At 53.2% G+C, this 26,695-nt stretch overlaps 1 protein-coding gene across 2 annotated transcripts; it reads right to left on the reverse strand.

Annotated features, from left to right (window-relative positions):
- Nucleotides 1-2,889: 2,889 nt before the first annotated feature.
- GNG2 (G protein subunit gamma 2) lies at nt 2,890-26,695 on the reverse strand. Of its 2 annotated transcripts, XM_027662588.1 has the most exons (4): nt 26,450-26,695; nt 7,877-7,943; nt 6,778-6,893; nt 2,890-5,850 (listed from the first exon to the last, which is right to left on the reverse strand). In XM_027662588.1, the coding sequence occupies exons 3-4, from the start codon at nt 6,862-6,864 to the stop codon at nt 5,722-5,724; spliced, it is 216 nt and encodes a 71-aa protein (XP_027518389.1). In that variant the 5' UTR covers nt 6,865-6,893; nt 7,877-7,943; nt 26,450-26,695; the 3' UTR covers nt 2,890-5,721. The 2 variants fall into 2 exon arrangements, with proteins under 2 accessions (XP_027518389.1, XP_027518390.1); XM_027662589.1 differs by lacking the exon at nt 26,450-26,695 and having other exon boundaries at nt 7,877-7,945.

Below are 26,695 nucleotides of genomic sequence, written 5' to 3' on the forward strand. Positions count from 1 at the left end.
GGAGCTGTACTGGGAGTGCTGGGGAGCTGTACTGGGAGTGCTGGGGAACTGTACTGGGCGTGCTGGGGAACTGTACTGGGAGTGCTAGGAAACTGTACTGGGAGCACTGGGGAGCAGTGTGCTGTACTGGGGAGCTGTACTGGGCAGCACTGGGAGCATTGTGCTGTACCAGTGCACTGGGGAGGAGCTGTGCGTTTTACTGGGCAACACTGGGGAGCAGTGAGCTGTACTGGGAAGAACTGGGAAGCACGGAGCTGTACTGAGGAGCACTGGGGAGCAGTGAGCTGTACTGGGCACCACTGGGCAGCACTATGGAGCCCTGGGCAGCACTGGGGAGCAGTGAGCTGTACTGGGCAGCACTGGGGAGCAGTGAGCTGTACTGGGCACCACTGGGCAGCACTGGGGAGCCGGCAGGGGAAGGATGCCAGTTTAAGGGGGGCTTTTGGGTGCTTTTCCCTGGAGAAGGTGATGAGCTCTGGTTTGGAGTGAGCCCACCCCCGTCCTCCCCCCCCTCTTCCAGGCTGGGGTGGCACTTTGCAGACGTGGTGCTGACGGTGTGATGAGCCAATGCAGGATTCATCCTGACATTTCCCTCTGTGCCAGCCCTTCCCAGCGCTCCAGCTGGCAGCCCCCGGCCGCGGTGCCGCGATGGCAGGGTGGCACAGGGATGAGCCAACCCCCTTCCATGGAACTCCCAAGCCCTGGGGGAACGTGGGGGGGCTTCTGCCTCCCTTTCCCTTTAGCATCATTCCTCTTTCATCCGCTGTATCTCCTCCAGCTTGTTCCTGGAGCGGTTTAAGGAGGGCAGGGGCTCCCTGTCATCGCTTCCCCCTTCAGCTTTCATGGAATCATGGAATCCCGGAGTGGTTTGGGTTGATAGAGACCTTAAAGCCCATCTCATTCCACCCCTTGCCATGGGCAGGGACACCTCCCACGCTCCAAGCCCCATCCAACCTGGTCTGGAACACTTCTAGGGATGGGGTGGCCACAGCTTCTCTGGGCAACCTGTGCCAGGGCCTCCCCACCCTCACAGGGAAGAATTCCATAAATCCCACCTAAATTTCCCCTCTTTCAGTTTGAACCCATTACTCCTTGTCCTGTCACTGCAGTTCCTGATGGAAGGTCCCTCTCTGACCTCACACCTGGAGCCCACGAGGGCTTCAGCGTGTCACCAACACATGTGTAAGAGGTGACATGTTAGTGACAGTAAAGGCACAAAGACTCCAGCGTGGATAAAAGGAGCTTGGGCCTGTCCCCAGGGTGCCCTCAGCCACACCAGTGTCACACACTGTCCACCCCAGCAAGGAGGACCAGGGATAGATGCAGTGAAACCTCTGCTCTCCACCCTTCCTCTGCCTCTCCTGCCTTCATCACCCTTTGAACAGCCCTTCCCCTTCCTACCTCATCCCATTTCGCCCTGGATTTGGGGATCATCCCCTTCCCTGGTGGGTCCAACCCTTCCTGCAGCAACACCCAGGGCAAATCCATGCCCAGCAGCTGCAGTGCTTCTCCTCTCCCCACTCCACGCTGCAGAGCTAATGAATGCAATTAGTGCAAATGGGTTTATTCTCATTAGGGACCCGCCCAGGGCCTGATGCCGGTGTGGGGATGGGCAGCAGTGAGGAGTGCAGGCAGCAGCATCCCGCCCACGCTCTCCCTGGATGCTCCACACCTCCTCCAGCTCAGCAGATGCTGCTGCTCCGGAGTGAGGATGGAACGGGGCGAGCATTGGAGATGGAGGGGAGCCAGCGAGGTGTGAAGCAGCTGAGCTGCCTGGCTTGGCACAGCAAGCAGGAGACAGTTGGCTTGTTCCTTCACAGTGACACCATTTCCCTTTCAAGCTGTTCTGATGGACACAGAGAAGGATGAGAGGCTGAGAGTTGAGCCCTGACAGCGCAGGAGAGAGGGGGGACACTTCCAGCATCTCGGGGTTGGGCAACATCTTGCTGCTCGCTGACATGTTTGGAATGTGCATGGAAAACTGGAATCCGTGCTGGGCTCAGTGCTGGTGGGTTTCATTGCAAAACCCATCCTGCCACCTTGTTCCCGGGCCCCAGGGATGGGCTGAGGCCAAGCAGCCTCAAACTGGGTCTGGCTGCTTTGCTGGGAAATCATCTGCTCATGAGAGTCCTGTGAAACAGGAGTGGAAGTGCAGGGTGTGGTAAATTTGGTAGGAGCAGAGTCTCTTCGATTCTGTGATCAGGAGGTGTTTTGGCAGTGGAACAAGTAAGAATTATGGGATCGTAGAATCCTGGAATGGTTTGGGTTGGAAGGGACCTTAAAGATCTTCCAGTTCCAACCCCCTGCCATGGGCAAGGACACCTTCCACTATCCCAGGTTGTTCCAAGCCCCGTCCAACCTGGCCTGGAACACTTCCGGGTTTGGGGCAGCCACAGCTTCTGTGGGCAACCTGTGCCAGGGCCTCATCACTCCCACAGGGAAGAATTTCTCCCCAATATCCCATCTCACCCTGCCCACTGTTGGTGTGAAGCCATTCCCCCTTGTCCTGTCACTCCATGCCCTTGTCCAAATTACTGGGGAAAGCCTGTACTGACTGCCAGGGATGGGAGAAAAAGGAAAGAGAGGGGAGAAGGGATGGACAACAAAGTTAGAAATTTTAGGTAGCTCTCAGTTTCTGAGGAAGGAGCAATGTCCCACCCTGAAGGAGCCTGTTCTTCCCTGAGCTGGCTCATCCTCTGGGAACAGAAAACTGTGTCTGGGAAGGGGCTGAAACCCCAAGAGGCTTCATTTTCCCTCACAGACAGGCACCAAAACTCCTGTCAGGGAGACACCCCCCTCCAAACCCAATGGAAACAGGATCCAGCCCCAGCCAGGATGGGAACCCACCTCCCCAGGGGTCGACACACACAAAGAATCATCTCCAAAGGCTTGAAACAAATCCAAAAGTTTATTTCCAACGAGTACACAGACCACGTGGGATGGGGGATGCGCTACACCACGACGCCGACCTCCCCGCCCCGGCTTCCTCTCCCAACCACCCCTTCCCCAAAAACCTGGCAGTGGCAGGTTGGCACCCAAGGAATGGATTTCCCCCGCCACCAGCAACCTTGGCAGACAAAAAAAAAAGTCCTTTTCCAGTACTCCAGATATATTTTTCTTTAAAAGCCTGGGGGTTGAATGTCATTTGATACCACGCTGGAAATACAGCATCGGGATGGAGGGATGGCTGGTATTTTTGTTGAGGGGGGAAAATGATCTTGGCAGGCGATCTCTACTTGGCTAACAAAGGCATATCTGTGTAAATATAAATACTGGGGTGAAATACCTGGCAGCACACCAATGTCAACACCTCTACCAACATAAAATAAAGCCCAGCAACATAAAACACCTTCAATGAGTATTTTGGGTTAATTCAAAATTCCCCCCCCCCCCCCCCCGCTCCCCATATTCTTCATGCAGGTTTATTTCACCGTTCAGTTATTAAGAATTCAAGTTGTAAAATACGCAAGTCATTAAAAAAATTATTACAAACCACTTTATGACAGTGTTTGAGAAGGGTTGGGGGTGGGAGCCCCGGGTCAGGCCGGCTGCGCTTCACTCTCTGTGACGGTAAATCAGCGTTAAAAAGAAAAGACAAAAACCCAGGATGGGGTATTTACATGTCTTGGTAACACCAAGAGTGAAACCAGCTGCAGAGCAAACGGCTTCATCCATCCTTCATCCTAAAGCTACACAAGCTGTAGTAAAAAGATCAAAACTGGAGGGTTAGGGGGGGCCAAAAGCCACCGTGGGAGGGCCGGGACCATCTATGCTACTCGTGGCATATAAACATTCCCAGATGCCAAAGGTTTTGAGTCCAGTGTAAGAACAACTGGTCTTCTCCATAGAAGACTAGAAAAAGAGTATGAAAAGGTAGAAAAACCAAAAAGCACTTGTTACGGGCTAGAAAGAGTCACCAAAAGGTACCTAAAGACTAATGCCCTCTGGAATCCACAGGGATTAAGCTGATACCTGGTTCAGAACTAGTTTAGTAAGGTCACCACAGATCCCCCAAGTCCCCATGAGACACCCACCTAGTTATTCCCAAAGTTATGATTCCCAAAGTTTCCCAGGAGTGTAGAAGAGCAGGGGAAGCTGGGAGGTGTTTAGCAGCGGAAAGGAGAGACAAGACACATCCTTGGAAGCGTGAACCCGAGGCAGAGCCCAAAAAGGTGGCGTGTGTCCCCCGAGAATGGATGAACCAGAGCTGGGAATAATTCCCCAGCCTGCCAGGGAGCTCAGGCTGTGTGTAAACAGGGTATCAGGCACCTCCGTGAAGGGGTGGGCCCACAGCTCCCCAAGCTGCTCCCCTGCCCCTTCCCAACGTGGTGAGGCGGGAATGGGATTCGGTGGGTGTGGGAAAGGGGCAGAAGCATCCCACCAAAAAGCAGCATCCCGCCATGGGGCAGCATCCCTCCATGGGGCAGCATTCCATGGTGGGGCAGCATCCCATGGTGGGGTGCCATCCCACCACGAAGCAGCATCCCTCCATGGGGCAGCATCCCATGGTGGGGCAGCATTCCACGGTGGGGCAGCATCCCACCACGGGGCAGCATTCCACCATGAAGCATCATTCCACCACGAAGCAACACCCCAGGGTGGATCAGCATCCCACCACGCAGCAGCATCCCACCACAGAGCAGCATCCCACCACAAAGCAGCATTCCAGACCAGCCCCAAGGGAAGGAGGTACTACCGGGAAGCCAAAGAGCAGGACCAAGCGAGGAGGGCAGAGGCACAGAGGTGTAGGAGAAAGGAAAGACCCGGAAAGGAGTGGTTGACTTTGACTTTCAGATTTTTAGCTACCCCACAACGCCTGGGGCAGGGGCCACCCTGAGCCCCTTCACCCGGGTTCTGGCACCTGCCCTATCGCAGGAGGTATTTCAGGCACGTCTAAGGCATCACAGGAGTTCTCTCTGCTTTCAGTATCGCCTCAGTCTCCTCCCTACAGCTCCTTCCACCAGACAAATTATAGAAAAGAAAAGTCTGGAGCGGATGAACGGACACAAACTCTCATGCACTACCACCAAAGAACGTCGTCACAGGAGTATGAAGCACCAACCACGACACATGAATCACTTTTACCTGCAGAATCAAAGCTAACCATATACAAAATGGTAAAAAAGTGGGGTTTGCCAGGAACACGGAGCTGCCAGCACGTGGGGGACAGGCAGGAGCTGCCGGTGTCCCCCCCAGACCCCCCGTGGGGCCACTCAACCCCCCTGCTGTGCTACCACCAGAAATTAAAAAGCACAAGACCAAACACCGAGTAACATCATAAGTCACCTAACCTGCTGCTATATATCTGACAACTTAAATAAAAAATATTAGTTTGGAAAGAAACCAACAATATCATTCCAAGAAGGTTACACACATCCCTAGCAGTTACTTTGCTCAGCACAGCTCTGGTGCTTTGAATATGGAACAATCAAACGATTTTGTGAGCAGAAAAGTGACACATATTTATTCTTTACATATTTTTTTTTTTCTCTCTTTCTAGGCAACTCTACAGACTTCAGATCTTTTGCCTCACAATGCAGATCATCTTATTCCCCCAAAAGGTGGCCAGGTTCTTTAAAACATGCACATCTCTGTAGCTTCCAGGCTGTGTATTTTACTTATTTTTGTTTAAATTCTGCGGACTAGCAGGTCGTCCCCATTCCTAAAAACTCTACATCAGTGTTCAGGGTGGCCTGAGTGCCCGTCAGGCTCCTCAAGGGTTTACAGGATCACACAGAAGAACTTCTTCTCTCTAAAGGGGTTTTCTGAGGCCGGGACGGGGGTCAATAGAGGGTCCTCCTTGGCGTGGGCTTCGCAGTACGCCATCAGGTCTGCTGCTGCTTTGGACACCTGCAATGGAAGGAGCCCTGTGTTAGGGACAGGCTGTGCTGGCAAAATCCCACCTGGAAAAAGATCCTGCCAGCAGGGTTGGGCAGGAAACATCAGACCCTCGACAAGAACCTGACCAATGACCTGACAGCACATCCTTGGTGGGGCTGGTCCTTCATCTCTGGGTTCTAAGCTCATCTGTCAGCACATGATCCCAAAAGCATCCTTCACATCCTTTATCCATTCACACCCTTCACATCCTTCACCCATTCCCATCTTTCACCCAACCTGACCATAGCAAGGTCTGACTCTAGCATCCCTGCATCCCTTCTGGCTCTCCCCCAAAACCCTCAGCAGGGACATCCACGGCTGCTACAGCAACATTTGCTGCACTCAGCCACCAACCTCATTATTTATTCTGGACATGGCAGCAGCTCCCAAGCCACTGGAGCTCAGCCACACCCCAAAAGGTGAGGTGTTGCTGGCATCCAGACGTGCCCGCAGCCAGCAGCCACCACTGCAGCACTTCTCTCCCTAGATTTAACCTCTTCCCAAGGAGGTGAGATGCCTTGGGAACAGTCAGTCCTTCCCACCCACCCAGCAGGGCTCCAGGTGATGCTTCCAGCTGCCTTCCATCCCTGGGAGTGCTGGATGGGGCTTGGAGCAACCTGGTCTAGTTGAAGGTGTCCCTGCCCATGGCATGGGGTTGGAATGAGATGGGCTTTAATGTCCCTTCCAACCCAAACCAGTCTGTGATTCTATAATTCCGTGGGCGAGCACCTCCCTGCCTCCCTGCCTTCAGCCACGGCCATCGGGATCACTTGGAAGAGCACCCGCCATAAACACCACCCAGCACTACCTCCCAGCTCCCACCACGTGCTTTGGGCAGCTGCTCAGCAGCAGCCACCGCCTCAGAGCATCCCCCAGCCAGCTCCTGAGCCTCCCTACCTTTATCCTGTCGATGTTGGCTTCCATCTTCAGCTGCTCCACCAGCTTCCGTGCTTGCGCTATGCTGGCGGTGTTGTTGCTAGCCATGGGCAGGCCAGGCACGCTCCCCGGGGGGGCTGTGGGCATGAACACACGTGGATCAACCTTTGGGCCCTGAAATTCCCCAAACTATGTGCTGGGGTTGCATATGGGGAGCGTTAGAGCCATCGGAATGAGGGTGTGAGGAAGGGGGATGCAGACGCCGGGCAGGGAGCTGCAGTGACCCGCTGCCAGTAGCCCTCTTCTGTGCCCTCCCCACGGTCCCCAGAGCCAAGCTTTGGGGCCACTGGGACCATCTGGAGCCCAGCTGAGCTGTCCTTTGGCATTTGCTGTTCCATGAAAGGCTGTGACAGCAACAAGGAAGTCAGAGAACAGGCTCCCCCCCGGCAGCCCAAAGTGCCTCGCCAGGCTCATTCCCTGCACATCATCCAGCCCGTGCCGGTGCCCAGCGTGAGTCCGGTGTCCCTTGGCCTCCCTCGCTTTGTTCCTGCTGCCAATTTGAACACTGAGATGCTAAACAGGATGCTGGAGTTTCCTGTTTCTCGAGACTTCCACCCCAGGCAGGCGGGGGGACGCTCATTAAGTCCCTGCCGGCTCTATCACGGATGTTTTTCCATCACCTTCTAACAGCAGTGAGCTCCGGCCAGAGTTCCAGCATCCCACTCCCCCGGCAGCCCACGCTTTTACAAGCAGCAAGTATTTTCCAGCAGAGGCACAGCTGTGCTCCTGCCTGCCTGGGGCTCACTGCCAGCTCCAAAATGTTGGGGTTTTTTGGGATGTCCCGCAACAGCAGGGCTCAGGGAGACCCCCGAGTGGGTGGGACAAGGATGGCACAGCCCTAAAATAAGGGAATCGTGATGTTTTAAGGAAAAGCTGAGGGCACGTCCAGCTCAAGCCCATTATAAGGGTGTTTGGACAAAGCTTATCCTGAGACTTAGAGAAAAAAATCAACCTGGCGCTGGTGCCTGTGCTCAGAGAGTGAGTCGTGCCGGGGTTTGAGGATGAGACCCCTCCCCAGCCCCCTGTGCCCGTTGAGGACCCCCAGGAGGTTATTTTTTACCAGAAGCCGGTCTCTCCGCTGATCTGTGCCTCTAGGGGAAGATCTGCTCCTCTTGGCCGCTCACCACCTTCAAGCGAAGAGAATATGGAATCGAAAGGAGCCGGGTTAGGTGGCAGTGATGCCACTCAGCTCCATATTTACGGCGCCAGGAGCCCCGGCGGTCCCGCAGACGCCGAGCTCCGTGCCTGGCACAGAGGCTGTGGCTTTCCTTCCGTGTGCCCCCCCCCGCCCCGTGCCGTGCGAGCACGGCCCCCAGCGGCATCATTTGTTTGCATTCAGCGAGGTTTTCGGCACAGGAAGAGGTTTCAAGTCAGTGGGCGAGCATCCGAGGGCTGCTGGCAGCCAAGGCTCGTGGCTGCTCCCCAGCTCGCAGGACGGAGGATGCTCGGGGAGAGGGGATGGATTTAACCGTCTGGTGCACAGAGCGCGTGGCAGGACGGAAGGAGCATCCCCCCGGGGAATGCTGCCAAAATCCCCCAGCTCCCAACAGCCCGAGCTCCCGGCTGGATCTGCTCTGCCCGGGCAAAGCTCCGTGCCTTCGCTGGGGGTTTATCTCGAGCCCGTACGCTGTTTCCGCGCTGGTTTATCTCATCTCTCCCGCCTTTTTTTTTTTTTTGGTGTGTTGTTTGTTGTTTGTTTGTTTGTTTGTTTTTTGGCTGGAGAGGAGTTTGAGCAGCAGGGCACAACGGTACAGCTCTCCTGCTTTTCCTTCCAGTTCTCCCTCTGCAAAGCCATGGAGTGGATGGCGGTGTGCCACGGTTCTGGCACGGCAGCTGGCACTGGGCTGGTGGGGCGAGGACACCACCAACCAAGATGCTGTCCTGTGGTTTGGATGCCACAGGGGCTTTTCTAATGCAGCAAATGTTAGTCTGGTGGAATTATCATCCCTGGAAGTGGCACCTGGGGACAGGGATTAGTGGTGGGCTTGGCAGTGCTGGGGGAATTGTTGGACTCTGTGATCTTAGAAGGATTTTTCAACCTAAACAATTCTATGTTGTGTCCTCTCATACAGAGGACCTGTTGCTGCTTCAATGGCAGGGAGTCACTTCAGCAACTTCAGCCACTCCATGTTTAAGGTCATGGAAGAAGCATGGGAGCAGGGAGGACTGCTGGGAGCATCTGTACAGCTGCTACAGCCCCGATCTTAAAAAAATTATATATATCCAGCCTCGCTGCCACCCTCCTGCAAGGAAAACCTCCCTTCTCTTACTACATCCATCCCTGGGGGCACTTAAGTGTGGAAAATAGCCCCAAAAACAAAGCTACAGAAGACCAAGACAGAGGAAGGGACATCCCTGTGAGCTGGGATGTCCCAGGGCTGCTGAGATGACGTTGGGAACTCAGGGACAGCTCAGCCACCTTGTAGGACCCTCCCAGGGGCCACCACAAACCCCAGCCACGCTCTGCCCCTCTGCAGATGCTTCAGCTAGAAACTAAAACCATTTTGGGGCCAGTGATGGTTTCAGAGCATTTCCACTCTGTGCGTTTCCTTCTGCCTGAATAACAAAAACATGGCAGGTGACACTTCAGAGTGAGCTCGTGAATATCCTGCACCAAAAAACAACCTCACAACAGCCCAGCAGTTCTCGAGTGGCAGCAAAGCTGCTCAAACAGGGCAGCCACAAAAGCAGGGTTTTTAATCCCGAAGTGAGGACACCCCACTGTACCCAAGGGAGGGTGTGGAGCCACCAGGAGTAAACCCAAACCTCCCTGTCCTTTTGTTTGGGTTGGATTTATCATAGAATCACAGGGCGGTTTGGATGGGAAGGGAGATTAAAGACCATCTCATTCCATGCCCCTGCCATGGGCAGGGACACCTTTCACTAGCCCAGGTTGCTCCAAGCCCTGTCCAACCTGGCCTTGGCCACTTCCAGGGATCCAGGGGCAGCCACAGCTTCTCTGGGCAACCTGTGCCAGGGCCTCCCCACCCTCACAGCCAGGAATTCCTTTCCAATATCCCATCTAACCCTGCCCTCTGGCAGTGGGAAACCATTCCCTCTTGTCCTGTCCCTCCCAGCCCTTGTCCAAAATCCCTCTCCAGCTCTTTTGCATCCCTTTAAATGAATTCAACCCCTTCCACATGTACTAAATAACCCATGACCCCTCTGCACAACAGACAAGTATCAAAACAACCTGCCAAGATCCTGAGTTGTTATTACTGTGGCAGAGCCCAAAAGAGACAATATCCATGTACTGGACACGTTAAACATCATTAGCATGAAAATAATGAGTAAGGACTCATTAACCTGTGGGCTGCAAGGCACGAATCCCATTATCCAGGCACATGTGCCATTAAGAGAGGGAAAAAGCACACTATCTGTATTCCCTTGTGAGCACCATAAAACTCTTTTCATTGCAGGCAAGGTTTAGCACAGCAGCAGAGGGTGTGAGATCAGCCAGTGACAATGGGGATATCAGGAAATACTGGGAAGCAGGGTGATTTTTAGCTTTATGGTTGGCATTTTTCCTCCAGCTTGAGGATTTACCTACTTTCCAAGGTGTAGTTGGGTTGGCTGCAATCAGTGGTAAGAAGGCACTGGGGGTTTGAAGGAGAGGGGGATGCTCCAGCAGCTTGGCTTGGATTAAATCTCTTCCCTGTGAGGGTGGAGAGGCCCTGGCACAGGTTGCCCAGAGAAGCTGTGGCTGCCCCTGGATCCCTGGAAGTGTCCAAGGCCAGGCTGGTAGGGGCTTGGAGCCACCTGGAATAGTGGAAGGTGTCCATGCCCGTGGCAGGGGAGTGTAATTAGATGGTCTTTAAGGTCCCTTCCAACCCAAACTATTCTGTGATTCCATGATTCCACAAAAAACACTTGCAACAAATGCCTGGATTTGGATGTTTTGCTGCTAATTTTTACTAGTTGGTACCTAAGCTGCAAAAAAAATCTAATTTTTTGTTGTCTGTTGAATGAAGAGCCACTGACATATTTGAATAACATCTTCTTTTACCTGCAGCACCCAGGCAAAACAGGCACCAAAAACTGGGATTTAGTTGGGAAAACAGCAAGGGAAACTCCTGATCCCAGGGCACTGATGCAGCATTTACACCTGTGTCAGCTCTTGGTCTGCTCCACCCAGCTTTGCCAAAATCTTCAGCTTTTACCTCTGATGTGGAGCAACAAATGTGGATGTGGAGCAACAAATGTGGATGTGGAGCAGTGAGTTGCTGCTTGATGGGATGGGATTGGGATTTAATGTGCTCTGAGCTTAAAGCCAACATTGCTTTGGACCAAGGAAGAACTAGTTCTCCTCAATCCCAGTAAGTTAATCCCATCTACCTCGATTTCTGGATGCATTTCCACAGAAATTGCCACGTAAAGCCCAAAAAAGCCGCTGCGAAAGGAGCATTTCTTGACGCCGAGCCCTCCTGCTGAGCTGCCATCCCACTCCTCCCTCCCAAACTGGGCTCCTGTGGGGCTCTGGCATCCCAGAGCTGCCAACCCTGCTTGAAACAGTAATTAGGCTTCGTTTGCCAGCTCCTCGTCAGCACAAGCTGCCGCCTGCTCTGCGCAGAGGAGCTGTGCTGAAAGGCTGCGGAGCAAGGGATTGGGAAGAGAGGATCCTGGAATCCGGGTGCCTTGTACCAGCTCCATCTCCAGCTCCAGCTCCAAACCCAGGAAATCTGAGCCCAACCTCCCCCCTAGCAGTTTACCCCCCTGTTCACTTGGGGCTTATCCAACTTGCATGTGGGTGGAGATCAGAATTCTCACAAATGTTTAAAAAAATGGCACTTCCCCCCCCTCTGGAAGTGCTGAAGGCCAGGTTAGAATAGGCTTGGAGCAACCTGGGATAGTGGAAGGTGTCCCTGCCCATGGCAGGGGGTTGGAATGAGATGAGCTTTAAGGTCCCTTCCAGCTCAAACCATTCCATGATTCTATTATTTTAAGGGTGATTAATTAGTGCAATTACCCTAAAGAGGACACCAGCATCCTTGGAAAGCATTTCCTTACATTCCTGAAGGTGCGAAAGGACATCAAGTGAGATTTCATGGATGTCACAAGACACCTCCTGTGTCTCCCAGGCTCTGAAGTGTTTACCCACTCATCTGTGATCCTCTGCAGTTTTAAACCTGTGGAAAACACCCTCTCCTGTCTCTCAGTTGGAATTGGAATAGGCAGGAACAGGCACTGGAATAGGCTGCCCAGGGCAGTGGTGGATTCACCATTCCTGGAGGGATTTAAAAGCCGTGTGGATGTGGCACCTGGGGACGTGGGTCAGTGGTGGCCTTGGCAGCGCTGGGGGAACGGTTGGACTCGTTGATCCTTTTCTAACCTAAACAATTCTATGATTCAAGTCTCCAGACTTTTTTCATCTCCCAGTGAGTGTTTTCTCAGCTCTCTCCCACCACACCTCCCAGCTGAACCGAAAGGAAAAGCAGGAATGAAACAGAAAGTGCTGCCAGAGCGAAACCTCGCTGTTCCCTCACCACAGAGACCAAAAGCAGCATCACCCACCACCCAGAACGGCCCCTTTTCAGGGTGAAAGCAGCAGCTTCCTTGCTCCTTGATTACAAGAAAAAGTCATATTTTCCATCCCTGATGCACCACTGTTTTTCACCCAGTTAGAAGCAATCCCATTGGGGCAGCCAGGATTTGGGGAGAGAAGGGATCAGGCTTGTTCCTACCAGGCAGGGCAGCACCCAGGACTTTTGTGGTCCAGAGGAGGGTTTTTTTGTTCCAGAAATGTTTTTTTTTTTTGGTCCAGAAAAGGTGCCAAGCTGCATATTGTAACGGAGGGGTTTATCCGAGCTCTCATTCATGCTCGGATTTCTCCCGCTGCCTGTGCTTCCCAGCAGCTGAACCCATCCCAGCTCACTGCATCCCCCCCCTTGAGGCAAGCAGGCTCTCCCAAAAACTGCCTTTTCCTCCCCAAAAGCTGCCTTTTCCTCCCCCAAACCAGCCATGACACAGCATCCAGGAGGAATAACTGAGCATATGGAGGTGCCATCTCCTCCCCGGAGCCGGCGCTGCCGGTCACCGGCCGGCTGGAGCGTGGGAATCCCTCGTGAGGGGCTGCCTGGCTCTGCCAGGCATCTTGTTGCTTTTCCTAAAAGCCACAAGCTAAAAATAGGCGGCTCAGCTGAAAAAATAATTGCTAAATATATCCAGAAAAGCATAAAAATAGTACAGGCTAAAAAGAAAATAGCAGAGCCACGTTTCCAGGGGGGTGGGAGATGGGGTAGTCGCATGGATCCCCACAGCAGTTACCGACCTAGGTGGGAAAGGAGCCTTAACACGCCCAAATTCCATGTGTTTCGTTATTTCCTTAAGGGAAGAAAATGTTATGAGCTCGATTTGTGCCCGTGGGCTCCCATCACTCTGCTTTGCTGGGGCAAAGAACCTTAATCCTGAGTGGTGGTTACAGGCACAGCTCCCAGCCCCCATCCCCGGGGATTTGATTCCCTTTTCCAACAGCCATTTTTTATCCCTGATGTTCAGTACGGTGTATAAATCACTACAGAGCAGCTTGCAGGTCAGAGACGTGCTGGTAAATAAATAAATAAATTAAAAGACAACTGAGTGGAAAATGGGACTGTTTCCATGGGAACAGCTCCGTTATCACACCAACATCTGATCCTTCCTGCCAAACGGGGATGAGGTGGGATGGGTGCCCATTTTGGCCCAAATCATTCAATACCAGACTGATTTGGGTTGGAAAGGACCTCAAAGCCCATCTCATTCCATCCTCCTGCCACGGGGAGGGACACCTTCCACTAGATCAGGTTGCTCCAAGCCCCATCCAACCTGGGCTTGAACACTTCCAGGGATGGGAATTACCAAGGCAATGCAAAGCACATAGAGCAAGAGGGAGCTGCAGGAAAGATTCTTCTCTTCCCTAGTTTTGCTGGGGCATTAAATGGAGAGCTCAGGGCCGGAGCTGGCTTTGCAGAAAGCCTGGCTCAGGATGTCCCCTCCACCCACCTCGTGTGCTGGAGCCAACCACGCCTGCAGCCCAGATGGAGTCAGGAGGCTCCAGCCTCACATTCCTGGGCTGGCAGGGCTGGCCCTTTTGCCTGGAGAAGTCACTGCTCTGTGGGCATCACGTGAAATTGAGAATCTCAGCTTTTTGTTTTCTCACAGGCTCCGTAACGGCTCAAACCGAAGCAAACAGGAACCACCCTCCACTTCCTTTTTTTGTTTTTTAGGGTTTTTTAAAGGTTTTTCTAAAGGTTATTCAGATGAAGGATCAACTGCCAGTTGGCACAGCCTGGGATATCTGCTCTGGTCCCTCCAGCCACCATTCATCCAAGATATTGGCTCTCTCCATCTGGGTACCACGGGGAAGGAGCACCGACCTCCTCCAGGGTTGGCACAAGGATCTAGAACCATGGGAATGCCACCACAGAATGCATCAAAAGACAAGCAATCCTCCCAGTCTGCCCCAGGGACTCCAGGGAAAACCATTTCTAGGGGAAAACCCTGGGAAATGTTTGTGCACAAGGGACAACCCCAGTGGTGCACAGATCTGGGAGGATGGGTGTCCTGAGCTTGGCCAGATACTGGGGAATAAGGATGCCCAAATCCTGAGGAATAGGATGCCCAAGTAACATAAAATAAGGATTTCCAAATACTGGATCATAAGGATGCCGAGATACAGAGGAATAAGAATGTCCAAATGCCATATAATAAGGATGTCCAAATACCCAGGAATAAGGATGCCCTAAAACTGAGGAATAAGGATATTCAAATACTGGGAAATAAGAATGCCCAAATACCACAGAATAAGGATGCCCAAATACTGAGCAGTAAGGATATCCAAATATCAGGGAATAAAGATGCATGAATATTGGGGAATAAGGATCCCCAAATACCATAGAATAAGGATGGCCAGATTCTGAGGAATAAGGCTGCCCAAATACTGGGGAATCCAGAGATGCCCAAATACTGAGGAATAAAGATGCCCATAGAGAGGGAAATAAGGATGCCCAGATACTGAAGAATAAAGATGTCCATATACAGGGAAATAAGGATGCCCAAATTCTGAGGAATAAGGATGCCCAAATACTGGGGAATTCAGGGATGCCCAGATATTGAGAAATAAAGATGTCCTAAGCTAGAGAAGGCTGCTCTCTCCTTATGCTGTGACACAGAAGGAAAGAAGCCTGGGCTGTCACGTTCTGGTGACACCAGAGGGGACAGATAAGGGCACATCCTGTCACGCCACCCCTGGCACAGCCTTCCAGGGGCTTTAGGCACTGGCTCCAACCCTGTGGTTTCCCCAGGGCTCAGCCCCACCACTGCTGCACTTCACTGAAAAGGAAAATGTTTTAAGGGTTGGGCTGGTTTTGGTTTTGGGTTGTTATTTTTAAATTTAATAAAATGTCGGGCAACACCCAGAGACCAACAGGAGGCTGAAGGCTCCTTCAGCACACGGGAGCAGAGGAGAGGAGAACACACAGGTTCAGGAATTCCCCAAAACCTATGGGTAGAGTAAAGTGTCTCCAGCACACAGATCACAGAAGCACAAACTTGTTTGGGTTGGAAGGGACCTTAAAGTCCATCTCATTCCAACCACTTCCACGGGCAGGGACACCTCCCATTATCCCAGGTTGCTCCAAGCCCCATCCAGCCTGGCCTTGGACACTTCCAGGGATCCAGGGGCAGCCACAGCTTCTCTGGGCAACCTGTGCCAGGGCCTCACCACCCTCACAGCCAAGAATTTCCTCCTTATCCATCCAGCTCTGAACTCCTGACCCTTAATTAAGGGAAGCAGCCAAGAGCTATTATTTCACACTAATTAACGGATCCAGTCTTGAGTTTCAGCTTTGAACATCCTGCCCTTAAGAATTTACCAGGGTCGAGATAAAGATCTTCAGGGGAAGATGGGAAATGAGGATTGAAAGAGAAGGGAAGATGAAGGGAGCACTGAAAGGTGGAGACATTTCACCCACCATCACATTTCCAAGAGGATTTGGGTACTTGGCTGTGTCATCTCAGCTCCTGAAGAGCCAAACCCACCCTGAGCCTCAGGCAAAGTCACCCTAAATTCATGTCCATGGCTGTGCTGGGGAACGGTTGGATTTGATGATCTTAGAGATCTTCTCCAACCTAAATGATCCCTTGACTTACCAAGCCCTGCCCATCAGCAGCCACCCCAGAGGAACTGGGGCAAGACATTGAGTTGCCCTGATTTGGCTTAAAGATCCTACTTTTTTAGGGGGCATCCTCCCCATGACTGTAGAAAATAGGAAGGAGCATGTGCATTTTGCATTAGTTGGTGGCTGATTATGGGCTCATCCTCCTGCCAAGCAATTTTCAGCTAAAACAAACCCAAAATGGCTCTTTTTTTTTTTTGGTGAAATCCTCACTTTTTCTCCCAAAGAGCTCCCGCAACAGGAGAAGCCTTGGGCTGCAGAAATCCTTGCGATGAGAAATCATCCTCCGATGATTTCACCCCGATCAAACCTTTATTAGAATTTTATTTTAAGTAACACTCACACGGAGCCCAATAACCCTTCCCAGCCTCTGGGAATCACCCAACAAGTTACATCAGCGAAGAAACAACCCCATTAGTTTCAGCTCCCCCCCCCCCAGGAATTACCTGAGACTGCTTTAATTAGGTAACCACCATACAAAAGAATTAATTAATTGGTGATAAGCACCTGAACCACATTACTCATAAGGCTCTATTTCAAGCTTCAAATACAGCAAACAGGTCACAGCCCATTGGAGATCATAGAGAGAATTCCCAGTGCTGCCACTGCCTGGTATTTCTCTTCCCATCCCTGTCCTGGAAGCAGCAAGGCTGAGAGTTGTTTTTTTTTTTTCCTTATTTATTGATCGATTCATTGATTGATTTTCCTTCTTTATCCCCTGGAAGTGCCCGAGCCCAGGTTGGACAGGCTTTGAGCAATTCAGTCTATTGATTTTTCCCTCTTTATCCCCATCCCTGGAAGTGTTCAAGGCCAGGCTGGATGGATCTTGGAGCAACCTGGTCTATTGATTTTCCCTCTTTATCCCCATCCCTGGAAATGTTCAAGGCCAGGCTGGACAGGTCTTGGAGCAACCTGGTCTAGTGAGAGGTGTCCCTGCTGTTGGACTGAATGATTTCAAGGTCTCCTGCAACCCAAACCGCTCAGGGATTCTATTTCTTTTCCAGGTTTTTCACGGCACCCAGAGCTGGTGCCTTTAGGGCCAGTACTCAGATAGTGGCTGCACCACATGGAGATGGGAGTTTTGTGATGATTTTTTGGGATTTGTTGTGGTTTAGGTGTGGATTATGAGGTAAAACCCCGTTATCCTGCGAGGGTTTCACCACAAAGCTGTTGCGCGACGGCATCTCTGAGACACCCGTGAAATGAGTGAAGCATCTGCTCGTGGCCACATCCCAAAGTGCAGGTGGAGGATTGGCACGGAATGGGGGTGGTTTTAGCAGGTTTCTGAGGGGAAAAAAAAAAAGAGGTGAAAAAAAAAAGAGGGGAAAAAAGAGGGGAGAAAAAAGAGAGAAAAATGATTAAACAAAGAAAAAAAACAAACCAGAAAATAAAAAGAGAGAAAAAAAGGAAGGGGGAAAAAAAAATCAAAATCATAAATTAAAAATCATAAATCACTTTTGTAAAGTGATTTATCGTGGCTTGTGCTGGCTCTGACATTTCATGGCCTGGCAAAGGAAAGAATAGAGGCAAGGAGGCAAGCAGGGATACAGGCGGGGATGAGGAAGGGATACGGGCAAGGATGAGGACAGGGATGAGGACAGGGATCTGGGCAAGGATGCAGTCAGGGACATGGGTAGGGATGTGCACAGGGATCTGGGCAGGAATGCAGGCAGGGATGCATACACGGGTGTGGGCAGGGATACAGGCAGGGATGCAGGCACTGATGCAGGCAGGGATGTGGGCAGAGATCTGGGCAGGGATGCGGGCAGGGATGTGAACAGTGATACTGAGAGAGGTACAGGCAGGGATGTGGGCAGGGATGTGAACAGTGATACTGATAGAGGTACAGGCAGGGATGTGGGCAGGGATGTGAACAGCGATACTGACAGAGGTACAGGCAGGAATGTGGGCAGGGATCCAGACAGAAATGCGAGCAGGGATACAGACAGGGATGCAGGCAGGGATTCAGATAGGGATGCAGGTGGGGATCCAGGAAGGGATGTGAGCCCGGATACAGATAGGGATGCAGGCAGGGATGCAGGCAGGGATCAAGGCAGGGATGGAGGCAGAGATGCATGAAGGGATGTGAGCAGGGATCCAGACAGGGATGCAGGCAGGGATACGGGCATGGATCAGGGCAGGGACACAGGCAGGAATGCGGGCAGGGATGAAGAGCCCTGGCAGCGCTGCAAACCGGGTTAGCTGGGCTGGCTGGGCAGAAATAGGTTGTTGCTGCTGCTGACCCATATTATCCCAATTAAATTTCACTCCTGTGCCCTGCTGCTGCCTCTTTTTTTCCCTGTAACCTAATGCATTTCTGTCTAAAGTAGGCCCTGGTTACGGAGGCAGCGAGTACACCTGGGTCCTTCCCCATGGAATGAGGAGAGGAGGGCACGGCCAGCGTGGCAGAATTGGGACAGGGACACAGAGCGGCATCGAGAGGCAGCAGCACCACGGCCCCGTGCTCAGCAGCTTCCCTTTGCTCCAGCCCTGACCCACCAACATCATTCCTGACAACAATGCTCCTGCAAAACAGCAAAATCCGCTTTTCCCTCCCGAGCCGCGCCCTCGGAGCCTTTCCCACGTTATTCCCCAGCCCGTCTCCGTCCTCACCCCCTCTCACCGCTTACAAACCTCCACACACAACATCCTACTTTTCCCACGGAGCCCAGAATCCCTGAACCAGACAGTTTTCCCCTCAGAACACGGGCAGAGCATCCCTGCCACGCTTCCTGCTGAGTCAACGGCCCTGCTTTTCCCACCGTTCCGGCTGTATCTGGAATGACACACGCTCAGCACACACCGACGTTACGCAGGCGGGAGGAGAAGCCGCCAGCCTGGGCAATGGTTTTATACTTCCATTGCAAAAAAAAAAAAAAAATTAAAAAAAAGAAGAAAGGTTAAAAAATTTTAAAGCCAAAGAAACTCGGCAAAGCCCGGATTAAGCAGCGCAAGACGTGCTGAATTCCCTCCCTTCCCGTGCATCGAACCTTATGTGCCGGGGATCAATCCAGCCATGCCATGGCCCCACGTGCTTTATTTATCCCCCTCCATGTCCACTCCCACAGATTTAATCCTCCTGCCAAAAGAGCTGGAACTACCGGGATTTCACCCCAATGCTCCACAAACTGCTTTTCCAAGAGCCTTTCCCTGCCTACCTGGTGCTGGAAAACCTCAGTTTCAGGGGGTTTCTGTATTTTTCCCAGTATAAGCTACAAAATCCATGGAGGCAGCTGCTCTTTGGGGGCTTTCAATTCCAGGTAGGATGGAGCAGGAGCATGGATTCACAGCCAGCCTAACTTTTCCATCATTTAACAGAAACACTTATACAGGGCTTAGATTTAGGTTTAAAAAAATAATAATCAGTGCCTCCCTTATTTGCTGCTTATACCTCTCCATAAGCCTGGGTTGCTGCATTAAAATAATCTTTTTATTCCCTTTATTCCCTGTTTTTATTCACGGAGAGGAGGCAGGAGGGGGGGTCCCCCCTGCAGGCATTAGATGGGGAGCGAGGGAAGCACCGGAGGCGGATCCAAGCCCCCCCGAAGCGAGGATGTGAGGCTGAGCAGCAATTATATTAAATCAGCTGATAAATAATGCAACGTATTTTGATGGTCCCGGCCCTGCCAGCGCCGCACAAACACCGCCACGGCTCCACGACTTTAAAAATCCAAGGGATGAGGCCCAATCGGGTCGGCAGGACTCCAAAAACTGAGCCTAAAGACCTTCGGAAAACCCAAAGCTGCCCCAGGGTCACACCGGAGCCCTGGCCCCATAGCAGAGTCACCAGGTTGTTGTCTCTTCCCAGGGTCCTACACAAATCCATGGAATCCATCAGACCTGGTCAACGTTCAGCACTTTCCCAAGGTGAGAAATCTTTGCTTGGGCAGGATCAGAGCTGCTCCAGAAGCACAGTCCTGAGGACTGATTGGAAGAGGATCAGATAGGTTGTGGATGGCTGATGACCCCCCAGTTAAGGACCCCAAACTGCTGCAGACCCAGTGAGGGGGCGGGAAGTCCCTAAGAAGGCACAGCTTCCCCATATCCATCTAACCCTGCCCTCTGACAGTGGGAAGCTATTTCCCTTCTTCCTGTCACTCCAACCCTTGTTCCAGGTCCCTCTCCAGCTCTCTTGGAGCCCCTTTAGGTCCTGAAAGGGTCTCTCAGGTCTCCCTGGAGCCTTCTCTTCTCCAGGAGAACCCCCCAGCTCTCCCAGCCTGGCTCCAGAGCAGAGGGGCTCCAGCCCTTGGAGCATCTCCGTGGCCTCCTCTGGACTAGCTCTGGGCACTGGGAATCTCTCCTGCCCTCAGGAGACTCAGACCAACACTTGCCTGTTTCTCCCAAGTCCTGTGTGAAGAGGAACAAATCCTTTGGTTTGGGTTCAGCCCTCAGCAAAATGTAAACCCACCAAATGCTGTCAGGAAGGAGAGGGACAACCCCAGAGCCCAAAGCTCATCCCATGGGTGCTCCTCAATCCAGCTCTACCCCAAAGTGGCCATCACGGCTGCAAACATAACAAAGCCTTAATGATGACAAATGTTCCAGGCAGTGACACTCTGGCACTGTCCTGGGAGATTTGTGGAGACACGTTTCTGGCACTCCTGACTCCCTACAGCTTCTTCATCCCGTGTCCCTCCCTTCCTTGCACCTGCTCCAAAGGAAAGCCAAAGACACCGGATCCAAAAAGGAATCAAATCAACACCGAGCATCTCACATCTGCTGACAGCTGGTGCTTTCTTACCCAAAATGACCCCAAAAGCACAACTTCTCCAAACACGTGGTTGCTCACACTGTGCTCAATCCGAAGGAATTCAAGGCTACACGGAAGATTTTAAGACAACCAAAGCCTAGAGGATCCTTTTAGCATTCCTTCAGCATTCCTTCAGCATTCTCCTTAAGGGGATCATGCCTCAAGCTGTGACTCTTGGACACCTGGCAGCGCTCCCTGTGCCATCCCAGGTGGATGCTGCAACAGATTCAGTGCTCCTGCACTTCATCCACCTTCAGCTCCCGGTCTCTCCTCTGGGACACAGCTCAGATGGGAGCAGGCAAGAGAGAAAACACCACTCCCATCCTACTCCACATCCCTGCGGGCGCTGTCGAATGCACAGGGACACTCTGCCTGTCCTGGGGGAGGCACGTGGGTCCCACCACGATGGCTGCTTTTCCCTGGCTGCAGGGCAAATAGACCAAGAACAGAAATTATTAAAAGAGGACTGGCACTGGAACAGGTGGAGGCACCATTCCTGGAGGGATTTAAAAGCCCTGTGGATGTGGCACTTTGGGATGTGGGTTAATGGTGGGCTTGACAGTGCTGGAGGAATGGTTGGACTCGATGATCTTAGAGGGCTTTTCCAAGCTAAACAATTCCATGATTCTTAGCCTGAGGCTGGAGCAACGCTGGCATTCACTGTGCATGGATCCAGCCACGGGAGCTGTCGTGGAGGAGCACAGGTTTCCTGACACAGCACGACTGACACGAGAGCCCTGAAACGACCCGACTGTAATTCGAGCACGAACCCACCCCAGCAGTGCCAGTCTTCCTCGAGGTGCCAGCCATGGAAAAACCAGGGCTCCAGCACAGGCAGGTGGAGCAGGAGGAGGAGGAGGGTTCTCAGCACTGACTCACTCTGGGCACCTGCCATCATTAGGTCTGTGTCCCTGTGCAGAGACACCGGCAGTGGCACAGGGCACCGATGTCCCCACGGCACCGACGTCCCCGCGGTCCCCACTGCAGCTGGAGGCTCTTCCCATGGGGATGGGCACAGGCAGCTCTGCCCATGGGGATGGGCACAGGCAGCTCTGCCTGCAGGGATCTGAATAGGCAGCTCTTTCTATGGGGATGGGCACGGGCAGCTCTGCCTGCAGGGATCTGAATAGGCAGCTCTGCCTCCAGGGATGGACACGGGCAGCTCTGCCTGCAGGGATGGGCACAGGCAGCTCTTTCTATGAGGATGGGCAAAGGCAGCTCTTTCCCTGGGGATGGGCACAGGCAGCTCTGCCTGCAGGGATGGGATCAGGCAGCTTTCCCTGCAGGGATGGGCACAGGCAGCTCCAGAAGGCAGCAGCCAGGCTTTGGATCTGCGATTTATCCGCCCTGGTCGGAGGATGCTGCAGGCAGAAGGAGGAAGGATGCCGAGCAGCCCGGTGTGGGGTAAAACCAGCAATGCAGAGGACTTTGCAGTGGGAATATCCCATGCTCTACCAGGGACTTTTTTCCCTTTGGACAGATTTCATGAGGTCCAGGAAGGAGCACTGATGGTCAGGGTCCCAAGGCTCGGGCAAGGCTGCTCCTTCCCACCTAAGTCATTCCCTCTCACTAACCCAGCTGCCCAGCCAGGACCCTTCCAGCCAGGAGAGCCACTTGTAGGGATCATCACAGGATGAACAGAGCCAACTTTCCTTCCCGAAGCTCTCGGGAGAGCAAGTGAGGGCGGGATGATAAACCTGTTAAACCGAGACACCAACTCAGCCAAAGGAGCTTATCCATGGCTCCAGGGTGCCCGGCTGTGCCAGGAACAGCACTTTGGGGGGCACAGCCACATCCCTGAAATAACCAACCTGCAGCTCAGCGGGCCTGTGGATGCTGGAGGAAAGCATCTCTCACCACCAGAAACCTCCCTGTGGTGCCAGGACCCTCCAACCACAATCCAGCAACACCTGGACCTTCCCTGGGATAAACTAATTAACCCGAATTATGATGACAATGGACTAGAGGGGAAGAAAACTGCTGTGTGAAAAGCAAGGGAAGGACGAGATAAGGTGAAAACTAATGGTGTTTGGTAGGATAAGCAGGTTCTGGCACAGCTGCTTCCCAGGAATTATGGAGGATGTCTCTAATTGCAAGTTGCTGATTTTTTAAGGCTTGGTATGATGCCATTTCAGAGGGGTTTTTTCCCACTGTGCCTGTGAAAAATTTGGTTTGGTGTTTGAAGTCCATCATTGCGACACGAAATGCAGGAGATGAGTGATTTTAGACTTCAGCCTCAGCACGGCTGCATCCTCACTCATCCCAGATGGTCCTTCAGGTCCCTTCCAACCCAAGCCATCCTGTGATCCTGTGGTCCTCTGATCCAACATCCAGCTCCCGCTGCCTCCCAGCCCACCAAGCGCCGGCGATTTCACTTGCACATCTTAATCAAAGACACCATTAATTAATCACTGGCCTGACCCAAAGTCCGCGCTCGACAGACACCATCCCAGACACTTCAGATGGGTTTTGGAGCAAGCCCACCTTCCCCATGGAGCCAAATCCGTGTCCTCCTGGCAGCTGGAGCCCGTCCTTCTCCCCAGCTCAGACCTGCTTTTCCACGGGGCGAGTGCCAAACGTCTCGTGCCAAGCGTGTGCGGAGAGCTGGGAATGACAGCCCGTGTTCTCCGCCGCCATCACGCAGCTTCCCCAAGAGCAGCAGAACCAGGAGCCTCCCCTTGCTGTTCTCCCCAGGATTTTGGAGGTGCAACACCTGCTTTAGAGGGTCGGGTTTTGGGGGAATTTGCACCATGCATGCGGCACGGAGGAGTAAAAATGCACGTGAGGAAGGGCTGAGGCCGCGCTGGGAATAAAACTGAGCAAGGGCAAGTGTAAAAATTTCCTGGTAAGCGGACCAGGATGCATCCCACATCCTGTCCTGCATCATGGGGTACCATATCCTGCTGCCTTTCCCCCCATCCCTCCTCCCAACAGCTGCTGTGACCCCAAAAAGGGGCTGAGAGAGAAACCAGAGAGGGAGAAACAGAGAGAAAAGAGCCTGAAAAGCAGGAAAAACTGAAAACCCACCCTAATCCTTTTGCTCATTCCTCCTGTTTCTGAGCTGGCACATGGACATACCCCGCTCCCGCATCCTGCTCCGGGTGCAGGAATGAAACGCTTGGAGAAGCCCCTCTGAGAACTGATGCAACTCGTGCCGAAAATGGTGCTTTTCCTGCAGTGAACCCCTTATTCCCAACCCAAAGTGGGTCAGTCCAGCAGGAGGGAGCAGGAGGTGCAGCCCCGTGGTCCCCGGTGGCACCACACGTGTCACGGGCGTGCCAGCCTGGAGCATCCCGGCACCGATTCGTGGGATGGAGCGGCACGGACACCCCTGGGCAGCACTTTTTGGGGACACAGGCAGGTCTGTGGGGCTCCAGCACCATCTCTCCAGCCCTAATTACTATGGTAACAGCCTGTGCCGGTGCCTGGCTGTCCTCCTTTGGTGACTCACTGGGTTTCAGGAGGAGAAGCGGTGCCTCGGCCACCACCGTTCCCAGGCCAAAGCTTTGGAATCCCAGTGGGAGCATCTGCGGGGCTGCCACGTGGGATGGCACTGCCCACCCCGGCAAAGTCGCCCTTTTATTGCATTTTCCTCCTGCTGCCACGTTGGCACTGGGTGGCAAAGGAGCAGGATGGTTTGGGGATTAATAATAATAATAATAATAACAACAATAATAATAATAATAATAATAGAGCTCTGTCACCTGCTCGCAGCCATCTATCCATGGGAATCCCATCAGGATTGCCTGCTCCTGGCCTTGATAATCCCTATGCCCTGGTTATCATCTCCCCAGATCCAAAATGTGCCCCAGAGGCCACCACCAGCTCACGACTGCAAGGAGCCTGGAGAAAACACCATGAGATCCTTAATGCTGGTATATTATCCACTGGGAACAAAGCTGGCAGCTCCCAGGGAATTTGGGAGAGACGACGGGCATGTGGAGGCACCATGTTAATGGGGAGGGGACCCACAGGTCCTCCCAAACTGGGAATACCCCGTTTTGGGGACAAGGCTGACTCCAGGTGTTATCCAGGTGATGCTGAGACTGCCAAACTCATGTCACAGCCAGCAGCACGTTGCGTGAACACCATCAAGCAGCATCTCTGCTTCCTCCTGCAAGGCTGAAAATGCCAAAAAAAGCCCCAAAACCAGTGTCAAGGAAGCTGGGGCAGGATGGGGCTGAGCCACGTGCCCCTCTATCCCACGGCACAGGGTGAGAAAAGCCCCATTATAACCCCGGGAGCACCTCCAAACCTCCTCCTGGAGAAAGGCTTCGCCCCGGGGCTTTCCTGGCAATAATTAATTGAGTCATATTTCAATCCAGCCAGCGGCCATATGGTAGGAAAGAGGATTAAAATCGCATGCTCCAGTTGCATTCAGGGAAATCCAGTTATAAGGAAAAATCCTCAGTGCCTGGCTCCAGTCTGCTGCCAGGGGATGTGCTGCTGCCATCCACATCCACACGGTCCCTGCCCCTTTTCCCACTCGTGGCCAGGGAGCACGGGATTGCTGGTGAGGCCAGAGGGAAACAGGGAAAGAAAGAACACAGAGAACCTGCGGCAGCAGGGACAGCAGTGGCAGATCGTTCCTGCTCCGAGCCACTGCCCTTTGGGTACCGTGCCTTAAGTTCATTAGTAACTCATTAGCAATTGATTAATGGGAGGGGTATCGCTGTGCATCCAGGTTTGCCTTAAATATAAATCATTCTCCACCAAGGAGGCAAGAATCATGGAATCACAGAATGGTTTGGGCAGGAAGGGACCTTAAATATCATCTCATTCCACCCCACCCTGCCATGGGCAGGGACACCTTCCACTAGCCCAGGTTGCTCCAAACCTCATCCAAACTGGCTTTGAACACTTCCAGGGATCCAGGGGCAGCCACAGCTTCTCTGGGCAACCTGTGCCAGGGCCTCACCCTCACAGGGAAGAATCTTCCCCTGATACCTAACCCAGATCTCCCCTCTTGCCATTTTTTTTGCTGGATTCCCCTCCCACTGGGGAAAGCAAGCCCTGGACCAGGTTTCCCTGAGCACATCTTCCCAGTGATTTTCCCGGGGTTCCTTCACCGAAAGCACTCGCCCCTCAAACCACTGCTGGGAAAAATTAGGATTTTGATAGAAATGGTGGGCATCCTGCCGTGGGGATGGCAGGATGGATGCCCCGCCACCTGCATGGACATCGCCCCCCCCAACCCCTCCAAGCCAGGCTGGGGCAGATCCATCCCAGCTGAGGCTGCTGCAGGGATTTGGGATTGGGAAAGTCTCCCCGTTCCTTCCCATGATTAAAAAAAAATAGGGAAAGAAAGAACACTACGTCTCATTCATCCACAGAAAAAGCCTTCCCTGTAATGGCAAATCAGTTGATTAAGGAGGATCAAACCCTCTAAATCCAACCTTTGTTGGGAGACTGAACTCCCCGTACAAGGCACCTTCCCGGCTCCCAGCCCCCGGCGGGGTGGGACCCCCGCGTCTCCCGTGGCCCCCTGAGAGTGTGGGGTCCCCGCGGGGTTGGGGGGATGCGGGGATTGGCATCCTGCGGGATTTGGGGGAATTTTCTGCTGATTTGGGAGCGGTTCGGTCCCCGCGGGGGTCAGTGACAGCGAGTGGCGGGGGTGGGGACCGCCCTGCCCAGCCCCACCGTGCGCCAGTGCGGCCAGTGCCAGCCTTCCCAGTGCTCCCAGTGCTTCCAGTGCCCCCAGCCCCGGCTCCCCCCGTGTGCCCGGCGGTACCTGGAGACGGGCGGTGGTGCCCCGCGGGGCGGGCGGCGGCGGCGGGACGGACGGACGGACGAAGGGATGGAGGGATGGATGGACGGACGTTTGTGAGGGATGGAGGGATGGATGGAGGGAGGGATGGATGGAGGAGGGAGGGCCGGAGGGATGCGGCCGGAGGAGGAGGAGGGTGGTCAGCAGCAGCCCCGAGCGGCGAGTCCCCACCCAGCTTTGTCTGCGCTCATCCCGCTGCCTACAGGAAGC

Source organism: Corapipo altera, unplaced genomic scaffold, assembly GCF_003945725.1.
Source record: "Corapipo altera isolate COAL_440 unplaced genomic scaffold, ASM394572v1 169, whole genome shotgun sequence".
NCBI lineage: Eukaryota > Metazoa > Chordata > Aves > Passeriformes > Pipridae > Corapipo > Corapipo altera.

Coding starts and splice junctions, on each gene's coding strand:
- GNG2 (XM_027662588.1), bottom strand. CDS start 6,864: ATGGCTAGCAACAACACCGCCAGCATAGCGCAAGCACGGAAGCTGGTG. Junction 5,851..6,777: donor CCAACATCGACAGGATAAAG/GTAGGGAGGCTC, acceptor CTTCCATTGCAG/GTGTCCAAAGCAGCAGCAGA.